General features: G+C 37.3%; 1 protein-coding gene across 1 annotated transcript in view; it reads right to left on the bottom strand.

Annotated features, from left to right (window-relative positions):
- The window catches only part of EFL1 (elongation factor like GTPase 1), a 63,364-nt gene that overhangs the window by 9,195 nt on the left and 31,060 nt on the right, over positions 1 to 23,109 (bottom strand). Inside the window, exons 16-19 of the mRNA XM_036389612.2 lie at positions 11,454 to 11,585; positions 8,894 to 9,041; positions 4,222 to 5,225; positions 1,505 to 1,689 (exon numbers count right to left, since the gene is read on the bottom strand). Coding sequence (XP_036245505.1) covers positions 1,505 to 1,689; positions 4,222 to 5,225; positions 8,894 to 9,041; positions 11,454 to 11,585 — 1,469 coding nt within the window. The remainder of the gene's footprint in view (positions 1 to 1,504; positions 1,690 to 4,221; positions 5,226 to 8,893; positions 9,042 to 11,453; positions 11,586 to 23,109) is intronic.

The raw sequence follows: 23,109 nt of genomic DNA, 5'->3' as shown, positions 1-23,109 counted from the left end.
ATTATCTATTTTGTTGTGTGTACACCATGTGTGAAGGGTCTTTTTTTTTCCTTTCTGCATTCTGTGCAGCTGTTTTTCCTTTTGTGGTTCTATGTGAAGGTGGACTTAGTTACAAGAGGAGACTAAATAAGTGAATATAAAGGAGAAGAGCCAAGTCCTTGGTGCCTGCACTTACTAACACCACTAAGGCACCACTGCCAAGCAAGACATAATGTGCTTTTCCAAGTGAACTGTTTCAAGTACTCTTCCCAACTCTTTTGCTAGCACGTGGCCAGTCTGCAGTTTTCCATTATCATCCACATCAAATTTCTGACACAGTTACCACAGTTACTGACAAAGAAATACAGTCAGAGGAGTATTTTACAGATAGGGGGACAACTTAGCTGTGGATGAAGAATCCACACCATGTGAAAAAGCAGCACATACTTCAGAGAAACATTGGTAAGCAGCCCATAGCTGGTAACTGAGTGTCACTGACCTCAAAATCTACAGTTGGTTGTACTCAGAGACTTGACATTTCAGGTGACAAAATAAAGGATCAAACAGACAAAGATTTTTTTCATCCATTTACAAAAGATTCCATTATTTTCTAACACCAAATAAAGGAAGGCTTGACCAAAACCAACAAACAAACACCCCCAACCAAGCCCAGAAAAAACCTAGACTTTGAAGTTATTTTAAAAATTTAAGGTGAAAAGTTTATACCCACTGACTTTTGCCCTTGAAGCCATTTTTAGCTTTTTCAGTAGAGTCTTCTGAGGAGCCTGACAATGCAGGTATGTTTGTCTTGAACCAGGAGCTCTGATTTACAGCCTTTTATTTTTCCTCCTGAATATCTACTCTCCACATCATAGAAATAAACTACACTGCACTTTCAGCTGATGACACTCCTCACCAGTTTTCCCATTTGATTTACACCTTCACATTCAACTCTTCATTTCTTTAAGTGACAGGGATGACCAAAAGGAATGATTTTGAGGGCACCACTACTACAATCAACATATTTAATTTTGAAAGAATGAAATCTATTCTATTTGTCTTTTAAGCGTGAAAATTTATGTTGGCTTGGAATATGGAAGGTGCCAGCTAGACCTTAACAGGTTAACTTTCATGTGCATTAGATGTGCTGGTACATTTATTTTCTGTTCGTGGTAGGTTGGGGCTGTTTTGTGGTTTTGGTTTTTTTCCCATTCCCCAAACAAGTTTACCAGAGAACTCATGAAAAAGGGCACATAAATACAGGAAAACACATCTATAAAGAAACAGTTTCATTTATGAAAGACTTACTTGCTATTGAAATAAAAATACCATCTAAACAAAATATAAATACATTTCTGAACAGCATATCTACAAAAAGAAATCATATAAGGCTTTTTTCCTCATTTCAAAAAGCAATTAATCGAATGCCTTGACCAAAACTTAACCTTTTCTGCTTATTATTCCAGTCTGCCACATCTACAGGAAATAGATCACCAAAACAGATGGAATGAATAGATATTTTTACCTCCCAGTGGCTGAACACCAGCTGTGGACTGGCCAGGCCACTGGTTCTCTTCCTGATTTCATCAGCAAAGCCAAAGCTTTCTGCTACTGGCAGGACTGCCTTAATAATAAACACATCCGTGCCCTCCTTCATCTCCTCCTGCAGCACTCTGCCTTCCCTTTTGGACAGCACAGCATACACACGACCTGCAGAGACACAACTCTCATCAGCCCACCAACAGATTCACATCCTGAATACACCATCAACAGAAATACATCAATGCTTGTTCAGGAAGGGTCAGCTTGAAGTAAAATGCATAACTTTTTTTTGGCTAAAACTTTTTTGTAAGTCAATTAAATGGACACACTAAATTCAAACAACATATTCTGATATACAATGTGCAAAACCATCTGAGTAACATCTAATACATTGTTACTGCTGGATGAATCCATCTATGTCCATTTCATACAATCATATGACAGTTTTATAAAAGCACTTTGCCAGATTATGTGCCTAACTTGCTTTTTTTCTTATAACCAAATATTTGAGAATCATTACTGAGAAGTATTATTGTGTTTCAGGAATTGTATCTAAGCTACTGGTAGAAATTTGCTTGGATCACCATATCCCTACATGGTACTTGTCCCAGATAGTGCAGAGCTATTCCAACCACAAAAAAATAGTTTATCTGAAATACTACATGTTTATTATGTTTAATGAGTTCAACTCAGGTTTGTTAATAAATTCAGTCTTAAGTTAGTCATGGATAATTTAAATTTTCTTTCCCAAGTTAATATTCAATCTATTGAAATACTGTGTGTATGTCATGAAAATAGCTGTGAAAATGCCCATGTTTGACTTCATAGTAGGTATCATGTTTTTGAAAGTATTTTACAGACAAAAACTAACAAATACCTTTGTGTTGATCAAGATAGTAAGCACAGAAGAAAAACACTTAAAAACACTGTGTCCTTCTCTCCCTGCTCCTCTCCTCAGGTTCAGTTTGAGTTATTGACTGATGGAAAAAGTTTTATATTCTGAGAACACAGAAGACTTCACTTTTGCAGAAGTGACCATCTTAGAAAGAAGCAGGTCAATATGGAGATATATTAAACTTCCCAGGGTATCAATGTATGGAATGCCAAAGGAAAGAATAAAGACACAAAAGCCAGTGGCTGACACATGTCAACTGCCAAGCCTGACTGCACTGAAGGGCTGCTTTTCACTCCTCCTAATGAGGATGCAATTTATTAGCTGAAGTTTCCACAATAAATATTAAACCCATGAATTTGTAATGAACTAAGTGCATGTCCATGGCTATTACAACACAATTCACGTTCATTAGACTGTACTAATTCGTTTGCATGTCTGAGTCCTAAATTGCACTCATTAAATATATATATATATATATGCATTAAAAAGCCATGCTTCCATTTGGGTTTATGGCACAATAGATGAGCCAATGCATTTTTATTACTTCAGTGTAAACAATCATGCCTGGGTACTGAGTAGTTTGGAAAATGGCAATTTATACAGTGTTTCTGAGGTTTAAAAATTGGTACCTTGCTTATAATAGCTTGATACAGAGACTCAGAAGCAATGTGCCAAAGTGCTTCTGGAACAGCAACATGGACCAATACACAGTCCAGTTTTGACAGCTATTAGTAATTCTTACACATTAGAAAAGAGTTTGAAATGCCAAAGTTCCCTGCCATAGTAGGGGATGTTTAGGGTAATGTGCCCATAAGCCCATGGCAGCACACCCTTTACCAGCCCTACTACAGAGGCCTCCAGCAAAGAGCAGGATCATCCACCTGCACAAAACAGTTGCTCTCTCAAAGGCATTTATTTTCATCACAGCAACTATAATATTTGGTCTTTGGACTGCTGTCAGTATGATTCTGTGCACAACAGCTGAGATTATTTTACAAGTAACCAAATATTTAATTATTGTATGTGGGATATGCTGCAACTTGTGCCACAATTAGTATAATAAAAGTAAAACTGCTGATAGCTTAAATGCATTGGAAGTTCATTTTAAAGAAAACCTTGGTGCTTTGGATCAGATTCAGCATGCAAGCAACTCCCATGGAACACTCCAAGAACAAATACAGTTAAGTGGTGTCATAAGTAGGTCATAAAAACAAGTTTAAGTAGGTGCAAGTGGTAAGGTAATATCAGTGAGACCATTTGGCATGCATGGTGAAACTTGCATACCAGAAGGATACAGATGCTACTTAAAAATACAAATTTACCAACTGGACTGCAACAAGCATTTAATATTTCCCTGAATTTATTTTTGTATTATTGTATTAAAATATCTTGATATGGCATTTGCTAACATCTTGCACTCCCTTGACAAACAGAAGAGGTTTCCCTTCTCTTCATGGGACTTACACCTAATTATGAGGCACAGTGTTGATATTCATGGTTACTGAAGCTGGTCTTACAGAAACTCCATAGAAAGGCAACATTTTGTATCTTGCATTTCACAAAGGTGTAGCATTGTTCTTAATGCCTATGGCTCAGACAAGCAAGAAGAATGCTGAATTCTCAGTCAGAATAGTGTAAATATTACAGGCATTAGAAAGTCATTGGAGAATCTACTGGAGAACTATAAAAGACTCCTGACAAAACCTTTAATGAAGCTATACCTTCTGATTCAGTCTCATTTATAAAACCTCACTTTAGAAATCAGAAGGCAAATTCTTGGCAAAGGTTTATTTTCCCAGTCTTACCTAAAACTTCTGCAGTAGCCATGATTTCACAAGTGTACATTGCTGCCATGAGTCTCTGTGGCTTTGCCTGCAGAGCGTAACGACAGGCTTCCTTCATGGTGGCAATCAGCTGTCCAGAGAAAGGGCCATAACAATCTGCAAGTGGCAATTCTCCTTTTTGCTTACTCACTTTCTCAGGTGAGTCTGTGCCACTTTGGTTGCTGTCCTGGCGTTCATTTGCACTGGGACCTTCAGCAGTGCAACTGTTTGCTGGAGTATTATCTTCATTTTGCTGGTGTTCTGCAGTATCAAGTTCCCCTGAATCCTGCCTACTATCTGACAGACTATCTCCAGCTTTACTTATTTCCCATTTTTCCACTGAAAAACAAACACCCATGAGAGGCTCTTCACACATGGGACCTGAAAGTGTAGCCAGCTGAAATCCACTCACTATGCTGTTGTCAAAGTCTCTGTATTTACCTACTTCTTTCACAGAGTTCCCAAGGCACTGCCACACAGATCTTTTATAGCCCCCAAAATTATGTAACAAAATATTAGGCCCACACTTCCGTGGTCCAAATGACCAGATCTGATCAACAGCATTTCTCCACTTTCTTCCCTGAAGATTTTTCTCCAACTTTTGTTTGAATTCTTTGATTCTATCAAGAGTCTTCTGATTTATCTCATGTGTTTTTTTCTCTTCATTCAGAGAAGTGTTGAGTTGTTCCATAGTTCGAATTAAGTCACTGTTTTCTTCAAGAAGTCGAGTTACCTCCTCAGGGAGTGGCATTGCTCTCACACTGAGAGTTGCTTGTTTATTTGGAGTATTAATTGTAACAAGCCCATCTGAATCAACCTGAATTCCTTCAGGAATTTTATTTTGGTCCTCTTTTGTTTGGTGTATGACAGCAACTTTCTGCTGCTTTCCTATTTCTTCGTTCACCATGTCGACTTTGGGAGGTCTTGTGATGGTCTCCCGGAAGGGTATAATAGGAGCAGACACACTGATCTGCACCTTTGCAAACCTGCAAAATAAAGTTTAAGAATTAGTTTAAAATCTTGAAAATAGCTTTAAACTTGGGGGTGGGAGGTAGGGCAACGGCCTTAACATGGAACAGATGTTCATGAAGAAATCTGATTGCAACATAGATTACTAGGTAATGCATTTCAAACTCAAATTTTATGTACTTCAAAAAAGAAGCACTGCCTTTTATGTCTTCAGAAATATTTGGAAAGGAACTCAAGAAAATAAAAGCAAAAGCATTGCTCTGCCTCTGCATAAATCACTGGTTCACCCACATCTTGGAAAGTATGTGCAGTTCTCTGCCCTCAAACGAAACAGAACTAGAAAAAAACTGAGAATAAAGATGATCAAAGGAGCTCAAGGACAAGAAGCCTTCAGATGTTCCAAGGGTGCAACAGAGACCTACAAAACCACATGGGGTATGGGAAAGGCTGACCAGGATTAACTGACAACCAAACCACAAAGGGCCCTGGACTGAAAATGACAGAGGCCTGGGAAAGCACCAGAGTTACTCCAGTTTTACTCCTCCTATCCCTGCTGTTGGCCACACTGCTCAGACAGAGATGGACACTTGGTGTGAGCCAGCACAACTGCTCACACAGGGAGATGCCCAGAGAAGATGCAGCACTGGGAAAGCTTAAGACAGCTTTGTCTGATAATCACAATTATAAAAGCTTAATGCTATAAAGTGATGCTTTAGAGTCAGGTGATTTCAGGTAATGTCAAATGTTGTGAATGACAGCAAGGAAAAAGGAGGAATTATTTATTATCTGACAGACTCAAGGATCAGAGCTTTGTATCCTCCTTAACCATCCATGAGCTCTGAGCAGGTTCATTAAATGACAACAGAAGGACTAACCAAAATTTCCTATGTTCCAGTAAATTTTGGCAGTGATAAAAAAAGTTGCAGAAGAAAAGCAAATACAATTGTAAGATTTATTTCCAAGGGAGTCAGAATGAGGAGATTTATCCCTTCTGCAGTTCTTTCCAGAATTTGCATTATACCAAAAAACCAAACACAAACCCACCCATATGTCACCATTACCTTAATTCTCTTTGTTTCTCATTCTGAAAAGGGTAACTTAATCCCCTCATGCTTAGTATTTGCAATGCTCCTGGGAAAGAAATTTCTAAAAATTTCTATTGTACAATGCAGAAAATAAAACGTTGAAAGTTACAAGGTCTAATTTCTTACTCCATTCAAAAAGAACTAATTGGGAACAAAAAAATATAAATTTGGTGAAATCAAGCAGAACATCCATATTTAATCATTTAGATGAACACAGATGACTAATCTTTTAGTTGTTTCCATGTCTCTCCACGTCTCTGACAATAAGTGTCACTTGAACATAATTTTCTAAATACACAGTGGGAAAGCTAAAATTAAATATGTGCCTTCGAAAAAGTCTGAATAAAATCTTGACAATGCAATGTAGTTTGAATTCAGCAGAACCTCCCCAAATGCTGTAACGAGTCCAAAAGCATCAAATCTGCAAAACCCAGTTGATGCAATTGTGGTAGATGCCAACATCAGTATCCTGACCCCTTGCTCCAAGTGTGACTCAAGCATTTGGAATAACCTTTGCCAATATTTTGGAGGAAAAACTTCTGGGTCACATTTTAAGGTTATTATATGCTGTCTTGCCCCCTAGTTCACCATTTACTTTTCCAAATTATGTGCATTTAGAAGAAGTTAAACACTTATACAGAAACAAAGAGAGCTAATTAAAACTAACATTTCAGAGCACAACTTCTTTCTTCACACTTTAATAGTTAAGTAGTGCCAGTTTACCACTGTCAGAATTAACACAGAATCCATGAGGAATGGAGCAAGACAAGAATCCCATTCTGGAGTTTTTCTTTTACAAAATGGGGAGAGAAGGAAGGGACAAGTCTTGTCCCACTGATGCCTTAAGTTTTAGCTTTCATATTTTCCAGATTCTGTACTGCATTAGTATATAACTCTGAATTTCATGTAAAGTGTGAGCAAGTTCTCTTCACGTTTTAGTTAGACAAAACAATCCTTTTCCAGCCCCAGAACCAAGGACACCACTGCAGCTTCAGGCCCAAAAAGTGTAAACAACAGTGAATTGAGGAGAGCAATCTGGGAGGATGGGACTTCATAACCTGAAGCTGCAATTGGATAATTAACCCCAATATGGAAATGGACCAAAACTTACAGAAGTGTGAAAACTCATGACTCAGAGTCCATCTTGGGTGTAGTCCAGGGCAGGCTCTTGTACTGTCCAAGGTGTGTCCTCTGAAGGCTTTTTTAATAAATACCTACTTCATTTCTTTACTCTGTCTAGCCTCTGTTCTAGGTAGCCTCTCAAGGCATCACCACGAGCTGGTGGGTGAGGGATGGCAACTAAAATATGCCAAATCCTGAGAGATTTAGAAGGAGCATGAGCTTTGTAGTGAACACACCTGCTCCCAACTCCTTTTGGGAGCTGGTACCCAACTGAGAAATCATGAACCACAGTCAGGCAGGACAATGGTGGGAGCCCAGCTCGTCGGTGCCGCCAGGTGTTTCTTGTTTCTGCTCACAGTGCCACAGGCACAGGGGTACAAAATGGTCATTTTTGACAGACTAGCATTTTCTTAACAAAAGACAAATTAGATAACTCATAAAAGCCTCCAAAATCATGTACTTGAAACAGAAGTTTAGGGATGAAGATGTACATAAATGTACATAAACGTATGTAAGTAAGTCCTACTAGCTGCTCACTATAATCCTATTACCCTGTCATGGAGTATTATTTTAACTTCCTTTTTTTGGACCATTGCCAATAATAAAATCCTGCTATCCAAACTGCAGCTGAAGACAGGCACAACCAGTTTTGCTCAAACACATTACATTTGAGCAAAATATATCAATAAATAAGAATAAATTTTTAGAAGCACCAAAAATACATTGCACTAAATTGTAATGAGAATAACCATTAAAACATACATCCAGTTTTACAAGTGGTCTCATTTTCATAAGAAACTACAGTTCTCTGGTATTAACTAAAATGAGTATGGGTACAGTAAGACAAACATTCAACCACTCATCAGGTTTGCTCTTTGGTTTAGGAAGAAAATGCCAGTAAATGTATGTGGCAGAAGTATCAAAAATTTTAGTAAATGAAGTTACAGGAAGGGGTTGTTACAGACATCTGTTCTTCTGCCATTTGAAGAAACATTAGAGGATACTAAATATATGCATGTGTGCTTGCAAAAACAATACTACTCATGAATGAGAACAGATTAACCTTTGAAAAAAAATCAGTGAGAAAAGGCACAGGATAGAGTGTGCACATACAATTTCAGTCTTGGTGCTTTATGATTTTTTAGAGTTCATTTATCAGACATGAGTCCCCTCAGTTTTATTTTGTACAAATGCCACATTACATTCTTAATTAGACTCTTCAAAGTACTGCAATTTGTAATTTCTAGAAAGTGCCCCAAGTCTGTGTTAGATGTATAGAAGTAATGAACTAGTGGCTTCTGCCAAACTACAGATAAATTTTATAGCTACAAAAAGGTACATTTATGACTCAATGGTAAAAACTGTTTGTGGGTAAAGCTCTATTTTACCAGAATATAAATCAAAGATATCCATCTGACAGAGAAATACAACAGACACCTACTGAAATAAAAATATTTCTTCCTCCTTGCCCCTCTAACCTTTCTTTCAGGTCATCCAAGCAGCGCTGAAGATGAACTTCTCCTGCTGTCACCAGCACATGTTCTCCTGTCTCCTGGATTAAAACTTGCACACATGGATCAGCCTGGTTTAAAAGTTTCATCCCTCTGACCAGCTGAGGCATATCACCTGGCAAAACAGGGTATTATTAACAAAGGAATACTGGGAAAGAAATACTCAAAATAGGACAGACTTAAACTGAGAAATAGTAACACTCATTTTTATGGAAGCCTGAACACAAATGGGTATTTTAGGAATACACAAAAACTTTCAGTGGGCAATTTTCTGCTTATGAGTCACACAGAGCAGTGAGGTTTGAGAGCACCAACTGAAAACATAAGCTGCACTCAGCATTTGTCACCAACAATTTATGTACTGATGACAAAATTCACATCACACAAATATAACCATATAACACCACACTTCAATGGATTGCACATTTTTTGTTTACACAGCTTTACAGCAGGTTCAGTGGAACAGGTCACCTATTGACTATGACTGTGTTATGTTGCTTCCTATACACAGTTAACTTCAGATACAGCTCATGCATAGCTCACACTCAATAAAACCCCTGAATTTTATTGAAATGAACTGATTAAAAAAATTCAAGACTTCACTCCTCATTTTCACAAATTATCAAATTATAACCTTTCTTATCTATGACAACTTTTTAAAGTCATCTTTCAGTAAATAACTTCATTTCCTTGCCATCTTTTATAACTAAATGTAGCAACTTCTAAATTGCTAATGCTTAAAATGCTCCAAATAAATAAATAATAATATTAACTTTACTAAAATAAAAGTATTCCATATGGATTACTTAGAAGGCATAACTGCAAATAAAGCATAGGAAGGATTTTGAAGTAGCTGTAAGCCACTAGAAAGCTTTAAAGTAATTAAAATCTGAAAAGAGGAAAAATCAGGAATGTGAGAGCTTTTCAGTGAAACAAATCACAGCTGTCCCTAAAATGAAGGTGTTTAAAATGAGCTGTCTTAAAGTTAATGGAGAATGAACAAGCACAGCTGAGTCAAATTTGGCTAGATTACATCAAAGCTATGCATAAACAGCCCATGTCAGCAGCCCTTCATAATGAACACAATTTAAAGAAATTAATTAGCAATTCTTTTTTTATTTTACACAGGCAGTAGAGAATACCCCAGGGGTTTCCAGGAATGTATATTCATATTCAGAAGGAAGAGTGACATTAAAGTTGTCATTCACTTGAGACTATTAAAAGAAATATGATATTGTTTATTGCTCAGCTTGTAAGGGTGTAACAAAAAATATCCTTGAAAAACAAACAACAAAATAAATGAAAAGTGGAAAAACTGCAGTGCTATTTCACATGGCCAACAGAGTTGAACACAGACTTTCAACTTTGTCTCTAAGCTCATGGAATGATGAGTACTTTTTTTCTTTTGGAGCTTATGGCAATCATAAAGGAAGATTCTGACATGAGTGTGAAGACATGCAGTAATTTTGTAAAATGTACATTGAGAAATAATTTATATGAGTCATTTTTCAACATAAGCAGATGTAGTTTTGCAGCAGGTCTGATGTGGCAGTGCAATGCACACATGTGACAATGTGCGAAGGCCACCTCAAGACTACACACAGCTCTCTGGGCAACTGCAATGGCCACATTTTGCTTGTCTTCCTGTTATTGCAAGCAACAGTGAATTTTCAGGAAACTTCTGCACCTATAACCACCTTTCAGGCTTTTGTCCCCCTAAAAAATTTAGTTCAGATCATAAACTCGGAAGCTACTGAGGAGGAGAAACTAAGTAATGGTGCAAGAATGATCCAGCTTCATTTCTTAAGGAACAAAAATTACCCCCAAGCTGGTCAGTAGTTCTAGAATTACATTCCTTTAATAGTTTGAACTACTACAATCTGCAGAACCAGTAATTTCCAATACTTTCAAAAACTGCTTTAACAAATGTAGGATGTACAATGTATGATTATCTGTTACTCAAACGCATGAAACAAAGAGCTGCCAAGCTGTCCAATGGCTCTCTAAAAAAACATGTAATCTCAGTGTCAGAGTATTTTGCAACTGAACATAAAGCCAGTTATTTTGGTTCTACCAATGCTACAACAACAAATGGAAATTGGGCTGAAATTCAAATAAAGCCAGAGGTATCCACTCTGTTTGGAGGAAGTGAGAAGGGGGCATCAAGAAGCAGTATTACAAGCTTACTGACACCCATGAAAGAAGGGCAGCAGACAGAACCCACAGATCTGCTCACCCTCACAGAAAAAGAACACTGAACTGTTAGCCCATGCAGTGACTGACTTGTGAACACATCTGTCACAAAAGGGCAAAACAACTTCTCCTGTGTGTCCTCACCTACCGAGAGAGGAGCGAGGCAGCTGGAACAACCCACGCTGCCCTCCAGGCAACCTGAGGGTTTATTTTATATTGGGCAAGTCTCTGGTTCAGTGGCTAGCTCATAAACTAGCCAAATCACTGAGGGCTGGAAGCTGCACTGCAGCCACACCAAGCTACTGTTACCATCCCCATCCCTCTTGAAGCTTACTTGGATGTTTGGGTTCAACTGCTACTCGCACAATCGGGGTAGCTTCAAAGTTGAGAGGTGTAAATGGTGGACAAGCAGGTGATGTTGACAGTGTTGCAGACTTCAGCACAAAATCTTGAAGGCCTCCTATTCCTAATAGAAATTGGGAGGGAAAAAAGGCAAAACAACAAAAAAAGATCACCAACTGCCATATTACATGAGACTAAAATCATGACCATCAAGTTAAAAAAAGGTGAAGTCATTTTAATTACAAAAGGAGGATTCAAGAATTCCTCACTGTTCATATAAAGTATCTGTTAAGATACTTGTCCATAAACTGGGTTCTTAAGTCTCTGGTGTGACATTTGATATTTAGTCACACAGTTCCCATTGCATTCCCTCAGTATTTTAAAAGGCATGTTTATAGCTCTGAAGAACAGAAAGGACATGAGGAATTTTTTCCCTTCTAGTATGTCCAAGCCTTTGTACAGCTCAGATTTAATTCTGGTGGTTTAAATTTAGAAAAATTTAGATTGCACGAGGCCTGCAATGGTCATCCAGTCCAACATCCAGGCCAAAGCAGGGCAAACTTCACAATTAGATCAAGTTGCCCAGGACCTTCTTCTCAAGGTTTAAACACTTTTCACAGTAGAGACTGCACAGCCTCTGCTGGCAACCTCCTCAGGTGCTTCATTATTATTATTATTGTGAAGAATGCTTTTTTTTTCCTTCCCCACCCCCTCATGCCCATTTGGGACTCACTTTTTGTCCAACTTGATTCTTGTAAAAATGAATTCATCCCATTGTAAGCTATTAATTCTCATTCTATTATAAATTATAATACTGACAAGTTGAAGAAAAGTCAGATTAAATTGTAGTGATAAGAGAAAATATAGAAAAAATATTAGCTATAAATCTGCAAAATAGCTGCTGTAAATGCATACTGAGTTTTGGCTGGCTGGCACATTTAAGAGAATGTGAAATTATTGCCTTCAAATTCCTAACCAACTGCACATCATTCATAATTTAGTCAAAGCTATTAAAACACGACTAGAAGTGTGTGAATAATAAAGACAACAAATAAAGCTGATATCAATTTATACAATCACTTTTCCTGATGCTCCTTCAATCATAAGCAATGAGCTTTGCAGTTCTAATGGAGTATAAATTAAATGAGCATGTAACTTGTAATGCTATGAGAAAACTGAAACCTTCAGCTCAAAATCTATATCTGCTTAAAAATTAAATTCCCATTGTAGACTGCAGTATATTTGTGCTTCTTCCTCCTTATTCTCTCCTATATGCCCAAGAAGTTCTTCACCCCAACTCCCCATTATCACCCTAATATTTTTCCAATTTTTAAATATTTTTTTGGCTTAGCTTTCTTCATTTGAGGCCAGAAACAAAGAGGGTCAGCTTCCACCCTATGAGATCATGCAAGAGTTTGAGGTCTGGAGTTTGAGTTCTGTTGCAGATTCAGCTGCAGAATCAGGCTGTTCCTCCAGCTCTGCAGGCTGGATGCCTGGCCAGCAGGGTAATCCAAAACCAAAATGTCATTATATAAGAAAACCTGCCTCAAAATAACTGGAAGCAGAACAACATTCAATGGCTTTAAGTGCAGGATTGCAGATGCTACAAAGAAAATAAATCTGTATAAACTCTGTGTTGCACCTGACCTATGACCAGCATGTATTTCCTCTTTTTCACTTATTCAACATGTGGTTTGAATGAAAAACAAATGCTGGATCATCATCACCACCAGGGACTGAGAAAAGGGATGGGTCCATTTTATTCTGATCTTCTCCAGCTGGTAAAATGAAAATGATTTAGAATGGGAGGTGAACAGCTTCTTTGCACAGTGTAATGTGAACCAGAGAAATAAAGTTACCAAATCTTACTTCAGATAGACTCACTCTTTTCTTAACACGTTCCTGTACTTTTACTGTCATAAAGAAAAATTGAAGCTTTTTGCTCTTCTGTTTCACATTTGAAGGCAAAAATACATGAAATATAAGTGTCTGGCACCAGTAATACACTAAAAATAAAAAACTGTCAGTTTTTATAAAATCTGTTAGGCTCACAACCTGAGTGTTTTAATTGCTGAAATTGTGAGCTAGCAGAAAGCTGTGTCCATCCATGTTGAATCTATTTAATTTAAAAATTCTTATTAACAAATGTTGGAAAAAATCTATAAAGATTCTTGGATACTCTTTTTGCACAACGTGATTACTAAGTAACTGCTAATGTGTTTTCTGAATAATTTTAGAGGAAGAGGTAACAGAACTAATTCCAAAGTACCACATGTCATCAATGGAAGAATTCCACTAATTATGATGATACATAAATCTTAAAGTTAGTTATTGTCCAGACCACTGAAATTTGCACATACTACTTGAGATCACACATATCAAATATGTAGCAATATGCTACTTGAAAGGTCTTAGAAAAATCACTCAAAAATTAAGCCTTAAAAAAAGCCTGGGAGATAATGGTAAGTAAGTAAGACCTTCAGAGGTTGGTGGTTTGTGCTTTTAAAAGTAGACCAAATGATGGTTCAGGAAGAATTATTACAGAGGTGCTGAAATATGAGATTTACAAAGGTTCTTCCTTGAGTGCCTTCTCTGACTTGTCCTAGAAGAACACTAAATCAAGTATATACCTACCTGTATCACCAGATATTAGCATATGATAGATGCTAAATGGTAAAAAGAGATAAGAACATCATGACTGAAATTTTCAGAAGGAGTAGGAGTTTTAAGACAAGTCTCAATTTACTTTTCACTTCTATGTCTTGCTGGTAACCACTACACCTTACACAATAATTTTGCTGCCTTTAAAGTATGCTCTTCCAGCTCAATTCAGCTATAAAGATCTGAACACATAAAAGATCAACTTCAAGGTATCTGTAATTAGTTTCTCTCGATGTAGAAAGATTTAGGCATTTGACGCTCTTTCAAGTTGAAAAAAAATGAGGCAGACACCACCACCATGCTAAAGTTTTTCAATCAGATAAGGGAATAATTTAGTTTGCAGTGTGAAAAATCAAACAAAGAAGAATGAAAGCTGTTTAAATTTTAACTTCTGCCACATTGTTACTAGCCTCAGCACATTAGCTCAGTCGATCTTTATCTTCTCTCACTGATGATATCACCACTTAGGAATCCTGGGCTGCTTTGGAATGGAGACTTGTCAGGCTTTGGACTAACACCCCAAGGAACTAAGGAAAGCAGAGAGCCGATGTTAATCTTCCCAGTAAGGCTCTGTCTCCACTGAAATCTATCATTTCTTATCAATGATGCCTCTTTAGAAAGATTAGGACCTTACAATATATAAAGCTCCTGGTTTAAATGCTCCATGTACTTCACTATGCATCAGTGAAGACCATGCAAGCTCCTCCATAATTCAGGTGAATTATGTAGGTGTGAGGCAAACGTTTGTAAATCTACACAATCTGAAATCTCAAAGTGAGCATGTGCCTGTTGTTTCAACGGGATTGTACAAACACAATGACACCTCTATAATTTTCTTTGAGCAGTAATACAAATATTTTTATTGTGCCCTGTGAGGGACATTTTAAAAGAAACATCTTTAAAATGTGATTTAAAAAATATGTATGAGAAAACAAATTCACAAATCCACCTTGAAACTATGATTGGCTCTAGGTGTTTCCAGTTCATTCTTGAAGTAAATAGGCTAAAGGTCAACCAAAACTAACAGAAGAACAAGCTATATTTGCCAAATAATATTAAAATAAAAAAAATCAAGGAAAATGCTTCCCTATCAATCATCATTCCTCCTCAAATCTATGCAAATAATTTCCCTTTCCCAGTATCTAGATGAACACAACAAAACATGATACCATTAGCACACTGTTACCTATTGGGTGACTATCATTGGTTCACTGTAGCCAGATAAACTTTAAGCATCAGCCTCCAGCTTTTCAGTTTCTAATTAAAAAAAAAGGAGGGGTTTTGTAAAGAAAAAGTGGCTTTTGGTAGGATTAAACTCAGCTACAATAGTATGCCTTTTACATTTGAGGAATCTTAAAAGGTTTTACTAATCACTGAGTTTGTATGACTAACTGCAGGGACAAGAAACTACTACGGCTTAAGAATAACTTGTATTATACATTTATCACCTCAGATTTTAAGCATGTTTCTCTTGTCTCATGGGCACTGCAGAGAGACATCTGAGGGCAGAATTTGACCTTTCTATATTAGAAACTGTTTCTAGAAGAGAAGGGAATGTGAGTCAAGACACGGACCACATTCTAGTTGAGATTTCATCAACTTTTTCCATAATACACACCACATGTTAGCACAGATTGCTGGTGAGCCTCCTCTTCTCATCTCTAATTGTGCACTTCCCCCTCAATTCTTACTTGTTTCTAGGCAAGGGAAATTGTTTGTATGGAAAAAAGAATATTGTAAGGTATGGTTTCAGCTGCTCTCAGATCCAATCATTTTACAGCAAAGTTAATTAAACATTTTCTTTTTCCGCTTTCCCCATTTTTTTTCCTGAGCTGAATCTCTAAAAGCCACCAGTATCCAACAGACTGTAGAACCATTTGTCCCAGTTTCTCCCTGAGTTTCAAAAACACAAGCTCTACCTGAGTATGCACTGGAGATTAACATGAATTCAGTTTCTAAATACCAAAGTGTTCAGGTGTAATTTTGTTATAAAATTTTACTTTTCAGTTCACAGCAGTTGAGGGGAAATTGAGCCTAACTTTCTGATCAGATGAGAGAACAACTCAGCCATATTACAAATAATGCTACAACAAAACTCCCTCTCCCCAAGGGGCACAATTGTGGTAAGACACTGAATGCAATAAGCAGCTTTTGACACAAGAAGCAACTCAGTACTTTACTACTGAATCCCCAGGAAGTGAAAGATGAAACAGTGCTGGAGCACCCCACTGAGTTCTTGCAGGAAAAAACCAGCAGTTCAAAGAACAAAGCTGTCTGCTTTCAGAGCTGCAAGGAGAGCAAGAATACACTCTAACAGCACGTTCCACTAAAACATCCCATTACTAGATTATAGTTTCTAGAAGGATTGCAAACACACATAATGAGTAAACCAGCCTCATTTATCTTCTGCTGAGCAGATTTGCAAAAAAATACCATATATTTCATTAGGCCCTTAGACTGCATGATAACACACATTTCCCCAAGTGCTGATTGAGCTGACAATTCTAATTATTAACATTCTTATACTTCTTTAGATGAGACTATGAACAATTTCAAGGAAACTGTAAAAAAATCCTTTACAATAAACAGTAACATCATAAAATGTTACAGTGAATGGCTTGAGATCTACCTGTCTGTGTAACAAAGCTGACATCAAAGCTGAGTCAGAAATTCGCTTGCTCAAATACAAATTTACTTTAAAGTAAACAGAATTAAACCAAAATCTGTTAACATTCCAAATCCGACTTCTGGATTTACAAACTGTTGTAGTCAAGATGAAATATTGATTTCCTTAAGCTGCTTAATGAGACCAATAACTACAGAAGATGAAAGTATTTCAAATAATCATGTTTTTCTTACAGTACAGAATTATTTCATTTATCATGCCATACTAATTTTTGGAGCTCAAGACTGAAGAAAATTATTCCAATTTTTCAACATTTAAGTGTCATTTTAGCACAGAAACCTAGGAATTTCATACTTAGATCTGTAACAGGCCTGCATCCATCTTTAGGTATTACGAAATCAATGCACTTGTAGCTACACAGGAAATAAAAAACCAAAAAAGGAAAAAAATCTTTACTCCAATTAAAACTACTTTAACCTTTTAACTGTAGAGCATTCTTGATAAAGGCACTGAACAGCACCTTTTGTGGTTTTATAAAATGGTCAGTAGCTGTCCTCAGCAATATATATGCAATATATTTTGCCTTAGCCCACACATTAAAATTCCTTTCCACACACCAGCTCAACCTGACATCACTTGAAAGCAGCAATCCTGAAGAACAGTAAATATGTGGACAGATCTCTGTGCAATGTGACCACATAGGCACTGGAGCTCACTTCAGTTACAGCCTGCATGTCAAATCAATGCTTCCATTACTGCATGTGGGAAGCATTTAGTGCCATACAAAACTCTGCAAGGGTTTCTGAAACACAAACCAAATTTTAGATTTATAATTACTTTAAACTGATTATTTTAATTTGACCTGACAGCAACACATCTGAATTAACTTAATTTTTTAAAAAATTACTACCAGAACTTCATCACCAGTTGAGAAAGGTTGCTGTCCCAAACACATGGAATTTAGGAATAGTTGTTCAACATATTTACTTCGATAATCTACAAGTCTTTCAAAATGCTGATTTGTTGTTGACAGTTTTTATTTAGTAATAGTAAATGTCCTTTTATAAATAAACAGATGAAATTGCATGTTGTACTGGAAAACAGATCAGCTGAATTCCTATGAAGCATCCTATGCAGGGAAAAAAAACTGCCCAGCAATCCTCTAAGAAAAAAGAAAGTCTTCTATTCAACATAGCTTTAACTACACTCTCTGAAGACTCTAGCTATCTTTCTGTGAAGATGAGAAGTGTTTCAGGTGTAGCTCTGGAGGCCTCCCTGCATGTTCACACATGCTGGCCATCCACTGCTGTATCCTACTGGTAAAATGAGAAAACAATTAAACAAAAAAAAATTAAAACACCAAAACCCCACCACCACCACCAACAAAAGCACCCTCATCCATCAACAAAACATTGAAGTGTTTGCTAAAACACTTCAGACTTAGGCTTGATATGAATATCTAAGTTTGTAAAAGGAACATATACCAAAAGATAAAAATTTCTTCCCTCAAGCTAGCAGAAGAAAAAGACAAATCTCCAGCAGTCATCCAGCAAAGACACATTTGATATTGCTATTTTACACTTTAAAAAGGAGAGAAAGTTATTTAAAACCAACTTCTCTGGCTAGTTACATTTGAAAAAGGTAGAACAATGTTTTGCAGGATCACCATCAAAACCTTAGCTGTGCACAGATACTAGGTTCCAGAAACCTATTAAAAGAGGACCACGTGTTACAGGATCATGAAGAGAACAGATATCAGAAGTATTAATCAAAACAATCACTTCTCAATTTATTTCAATGTTTTTTTCCAATCTTTCACCTGCATTGGAAGGTATGGATGTTCAGAAGGCAGAGGAGAGGGAGGCAGCAGCCTGAGGCTGGGAAGGGAAGCAAGGAATCACTTGTGCTCTATCTGACTGAGCATGAAAACTGTTTAACACTAAAAGAAAGGAGATGGAGGCAAAGCCTTTCCACTTGAACATGTAGCAAAGTTCAATGTTTATTTCTAAGCAGACAATGGGAAGCCATAACCCCCCCATAAAATATTTTACTATTTTTATGAGACCACTAGAGGCAAGTTGCAAATGAACAAAGATCTAAAATTCACTAGGGGTTTCAACACGATAGAAAACTTAATTCTTTTTAATTTCTTGATCAAATGCTTCCTGTAAGAGAGCAAAATAACTAATCTCAGCTAATAGATCAATAACATCAAATGGTTTCTTCATAAATCAGACTAGCTATAGTATAATCTACAAACCAGCCAAAGAGCAAATGCCATTTTAGGCTTTATTCAGTTCTAGTAATGTCTCCTGAAAATGGGCAGACTTCATGTATATACTGTTTTCTTAAACAGTAGATTTAAGAAGATTGTAAAATACAACTAACATCTGTTACTTTGCAGAATCAATTATAAGATGTTAAAATTAATTAAGCCTTCAGGCACTGATCTTGCAAAGAATTAATTTTAGAAGTCTTGGAAGTTTTGTCATGTTTGCCTAGAAAAAGCTACATGAACGTATTCCTACAAATCTTGCATTACATATCCCAAGTACATGGGGAAATTAGAATCTACTATTAGAAGTGTCAATTACAAAGGACAATGGCAGTTAGTTCAAAAGCTCATTAAATTTTGTCCATGCACGTGCTGATTTATGTTTAACTGAAGAATCCCAATATATGTGATTTATATTTCATTACTTGAAGGAAGAACATAAGGCCTTTATCATCCAATACATCAGATAAATGCAAATACAGACTAACCAGTTGTGAGGATATTCCAGATAGCACAGGCAGAAGCAGCACACTGACTACCAAATGTGTACAATATTCTGTGGGAAATGCCTCAGCCACTGACCATTTATCCTGTTAACTTGTAAGACGTGCAAGTAACTAATTAAAATTCAATTTTCCAAGACCTGACCCAATGCCTAATGCTCTCTTTTAAAGGCAGCCTCCCCACCCCCAACACATCTGTCTGTAAGTGATTTATGCTGCCTGATTTTGCTGCCTTGGGAAATATGGCTTAGAGTCTTCCAAAGCTCCATGAATAATGGACTGCTTCAGCCTGCATTATACAGAAATTGATGTTTACTTTAAATACAGTAATTTTCAAGATGGATAAAGAAGAATATAAAATTTCACTTCAAGCTAAAAGAAACCTTTAAGTAGCTCATTTGTAGTTACACAAGCAGTAATATTTTGGGAAATAATTAATCAGAAGGATTCTAACCAAATAAAGCACCTTTCAAATGTCTCAGATTTGGACTATTTGACAGAGCGGGTGTAAAACAGATGGCATTAGAGGGAACAGGGATGTCTTAAACACACTTGTTACATCAGCAGCCTAGGAAGTTATTGATAATGAGCTATTTATCACAGGCTCCAGTTTAATAGTTAAACTAATTAAAAAATAAACAGAAAATGCATTCAAATTATAAAAAAAAGAACGAAAAAAGTTGCTGCCACATGAAAACCTGTTATGGGGCCATTAATATTGCCTTCAGATTGAAAATAATTATTATTTTTCCACAAAATTATATATATAAACAATGTATTTTAAAACTCAGCTTCATGTTAAGTAGTACTGCCAGTGTGCCTCTGAGTAAACTAAGCATACCAAAATCAAGTATATTTAAAATGTAAAAGAACCTTAAAAGTTAGGAATGCTATTCATCTTCCTTATCCCTCCAAACCTTTTTCCCCCAAAGGAAAGAAGTCAGTAATTTTCACCCTAATTTCTGATTACTTCAGTTAATGTATCATCGAGAGTTATTACTGTAATTTGCAGTCTGCATAATTTTGACTTCCTAAAATATTGCAACATATTAACTTCCATTAGCTCTAGGACAAGAAAAAAATGGGAAAGAAATAGGGATCATTCCTAAGGTATGAGAATTCTTAGGACTAGTGCAGAGGACCACATCATTAAACTGAGCTTTAAAACATTCCTCTATTTAAAAATTAAGATATTAAATAGAACTAATCTTGATTTTTAATGCCTTGCTGCTAAAAAAACCCAAACCCCAACAAAACAACTAATAAGATTTAACTTTATTTACATCATATCAGTCTGTATGCATTGAGAACATCCCCAACACTGCTGTACTCATTTGCTACAAACAGGCACAAGCCTCACAGTGACAAAAGATACCAGGGAGAGCTTGGAGCTTTAACACCACAACATCTGGAAAACGCTGTGGTTTAATTCCCTTTCTTACAGGAAGATCACCAGTCACTGATCAATTCATTTGCACTCAAGGATAAAAGGAAAAGAGACCCCACCCCAAAAGGTAGTCTGAGAACACCATCCCAAACACAGCTGGGATGACCCACAGCCAGCTGTCCCCTAAAACACCAAGCCTGTCCCCACTTCTGCCCAGAACCAGCATTTGTCAGACTCTGGGCGAGACAATTCAGGATAAATGAACAGAGTAAAACTAATCTACTAAAAAGCAATTTTTCCCTCTCACTCAATTTGCACTCCCCCAACTACCAGCCTATTAAGAGGCTGCTTCTGACATCTTGTCCAAGAACAGGCAACTCAACATATTAATCCTAGTGAAACCCCAATGGCAGAATGACACCAACCACAACACCAGGTTAAACAACCAGCATCTCCAAAAACTAGCTGAGAGACCTTTCCCCATCTACATAGAGGGAGCAGTTTAACACCTCTAGGTTGTGAAAAGAGTTCATTTGTGCCCATGCCCCACCTCTGTGTCCTCCCAAAGGAGACCAGGCTGGCTGACACTGTGCTGCCTAAGCAGCAGAGCCCACAGATGAGATATCTTGTGTCACCCACAGGCAGCAGCAGTGGCTCGGCTGCTGCTTCAAGACAAAGCAAAACCTTAAAACACACAGAAAAAAAAAAAAAAAGTTAGCTGCTTTTCTGAACAGAAGAAACGTGGCCATTTGCCACTGCTCTGTATCAGCTTTAAACACCTTGGAACAGTTCCAGATAGATAAACCTTTTCTACTAAAAATGAGAGGCATTTCTGCTAAAAATGCCTGAGCACTGAAATGACTCTTTTTGGTTTAGAGGCAAGGCTTTCAACACAGTATGTCATACTTCCTGATGGCACTGTGGACACAAAAGAATCTGTTAAAAATGGAGTATGTTTTTAGTCCCATTTCCAAAGTAAACCCAACTCCTGTAATCACACAGGCTCCCCTCAACAACTTCTAAACATGCTGTCAACTTCCACTAAGTTCACCAGCGAGAGAGAGCAGAGGGTTCAGGTGTAATTAAGTTTCCACAAGTTATGTAAAATCATTGGCTAAGTACTGAAGGGAGACCAAAATTGGTGATCTCACTGAGAGAGGGCAGGCAAAACACGATCATTATATGTCCTGCCTGGAGCAGCTGCCTGGCGACCAGCACGCGCAGCCCGGCGGCCAACTGGGACACAACTGCAGCAGAGAGGGGAGCTGAGGATTTTAAGGACATCAGTCCACAGGAATCCGGGCTTTGTTAGTAACACTGCTCAGAGAACTTTCTTTTTGAACATCACAAAACAATTATTCTTTTGTGCAAAAGCTCCGAAAAATATAACCATCAGGATTCCAAACATTTTACATCCCATTCTGAGAGCTTCTCAATCATGTGTGCTTTCAACTGCCTGGTCCTCATCAGCTCCAGCAGCCTAAAGAGTGGGGAATGGGAATGAATGTGTGTGTAAGTGCAGTAACTGATGGAACAAGAACTACCAGCAGGTTGCATTTTCATTTACAGTAATGAGTTCACAGCCATGCAGCTCACACCAACTGGTGACCCAATACTTCAATATTGTACAAATCTTAACATATGACACTTGGAAAACACCAAGCCTTTGGATGAGTATTAGTTGCTCAATATTATGTTTCAGAAATGCAGTTAGTCACTGAAACAGATTTGTATCAAAGCTGGCATTTCATTGAAGCTTAAAATGTCAGTAACAGATAGACTGACTCATGTCCCATACATTAACTTAAACAACTGTAAAACTTACTCAGAGCTGAGTTTTTCTATTTTCCCACCAGTACATTGTCTCAGCACAGATCTGGCTACATTCAAGACAATAAGAGTGCACTTAAACCAACATCAAGAGTCTTAGGAAAAAACTTCCCAACTTCAAATTTATTGGGATGACAGAAATTACCTCTATTCTGTCGGAAAAACTTTGACTCACATCACAGCTGGAGTCCTTACACTCCCTGCAGTTTTCCTACTGCAATCTCACTGTTTTCACACAGACAAGGACCAGAAGCAAAGATAGCAATATAAAATTCTCTCCACCAAATTAGGTGAATTATCTACCAAAACATGCATGCAAAAGGAAGGTTACCAAATGTAAAACCCCACAAAAAACCATTAGCTACA

The sequence above is a fragment of the Molothrus ater genome, chromosome 13, assembly GCF_012460135.2.
Source record: "Molothrus ater isolate BHLD 08-10-18 breed brown headed cowbird chromosome 13, BPBGC_Mater_1.1, whole genome shotgun sequence".
Taxonomy (NCBI): domain Eukaryota; kingdom Metazoa; phylum Chordata; class Aves; order Passeriformes; family Icteridae; genus Molothrus; species Molothrus ater.
The sequence above is the reverse complement of the archived record's forward strand: the minus strand, read 5'-3'. Positions and strand labels throughout refer to the sequence as shown.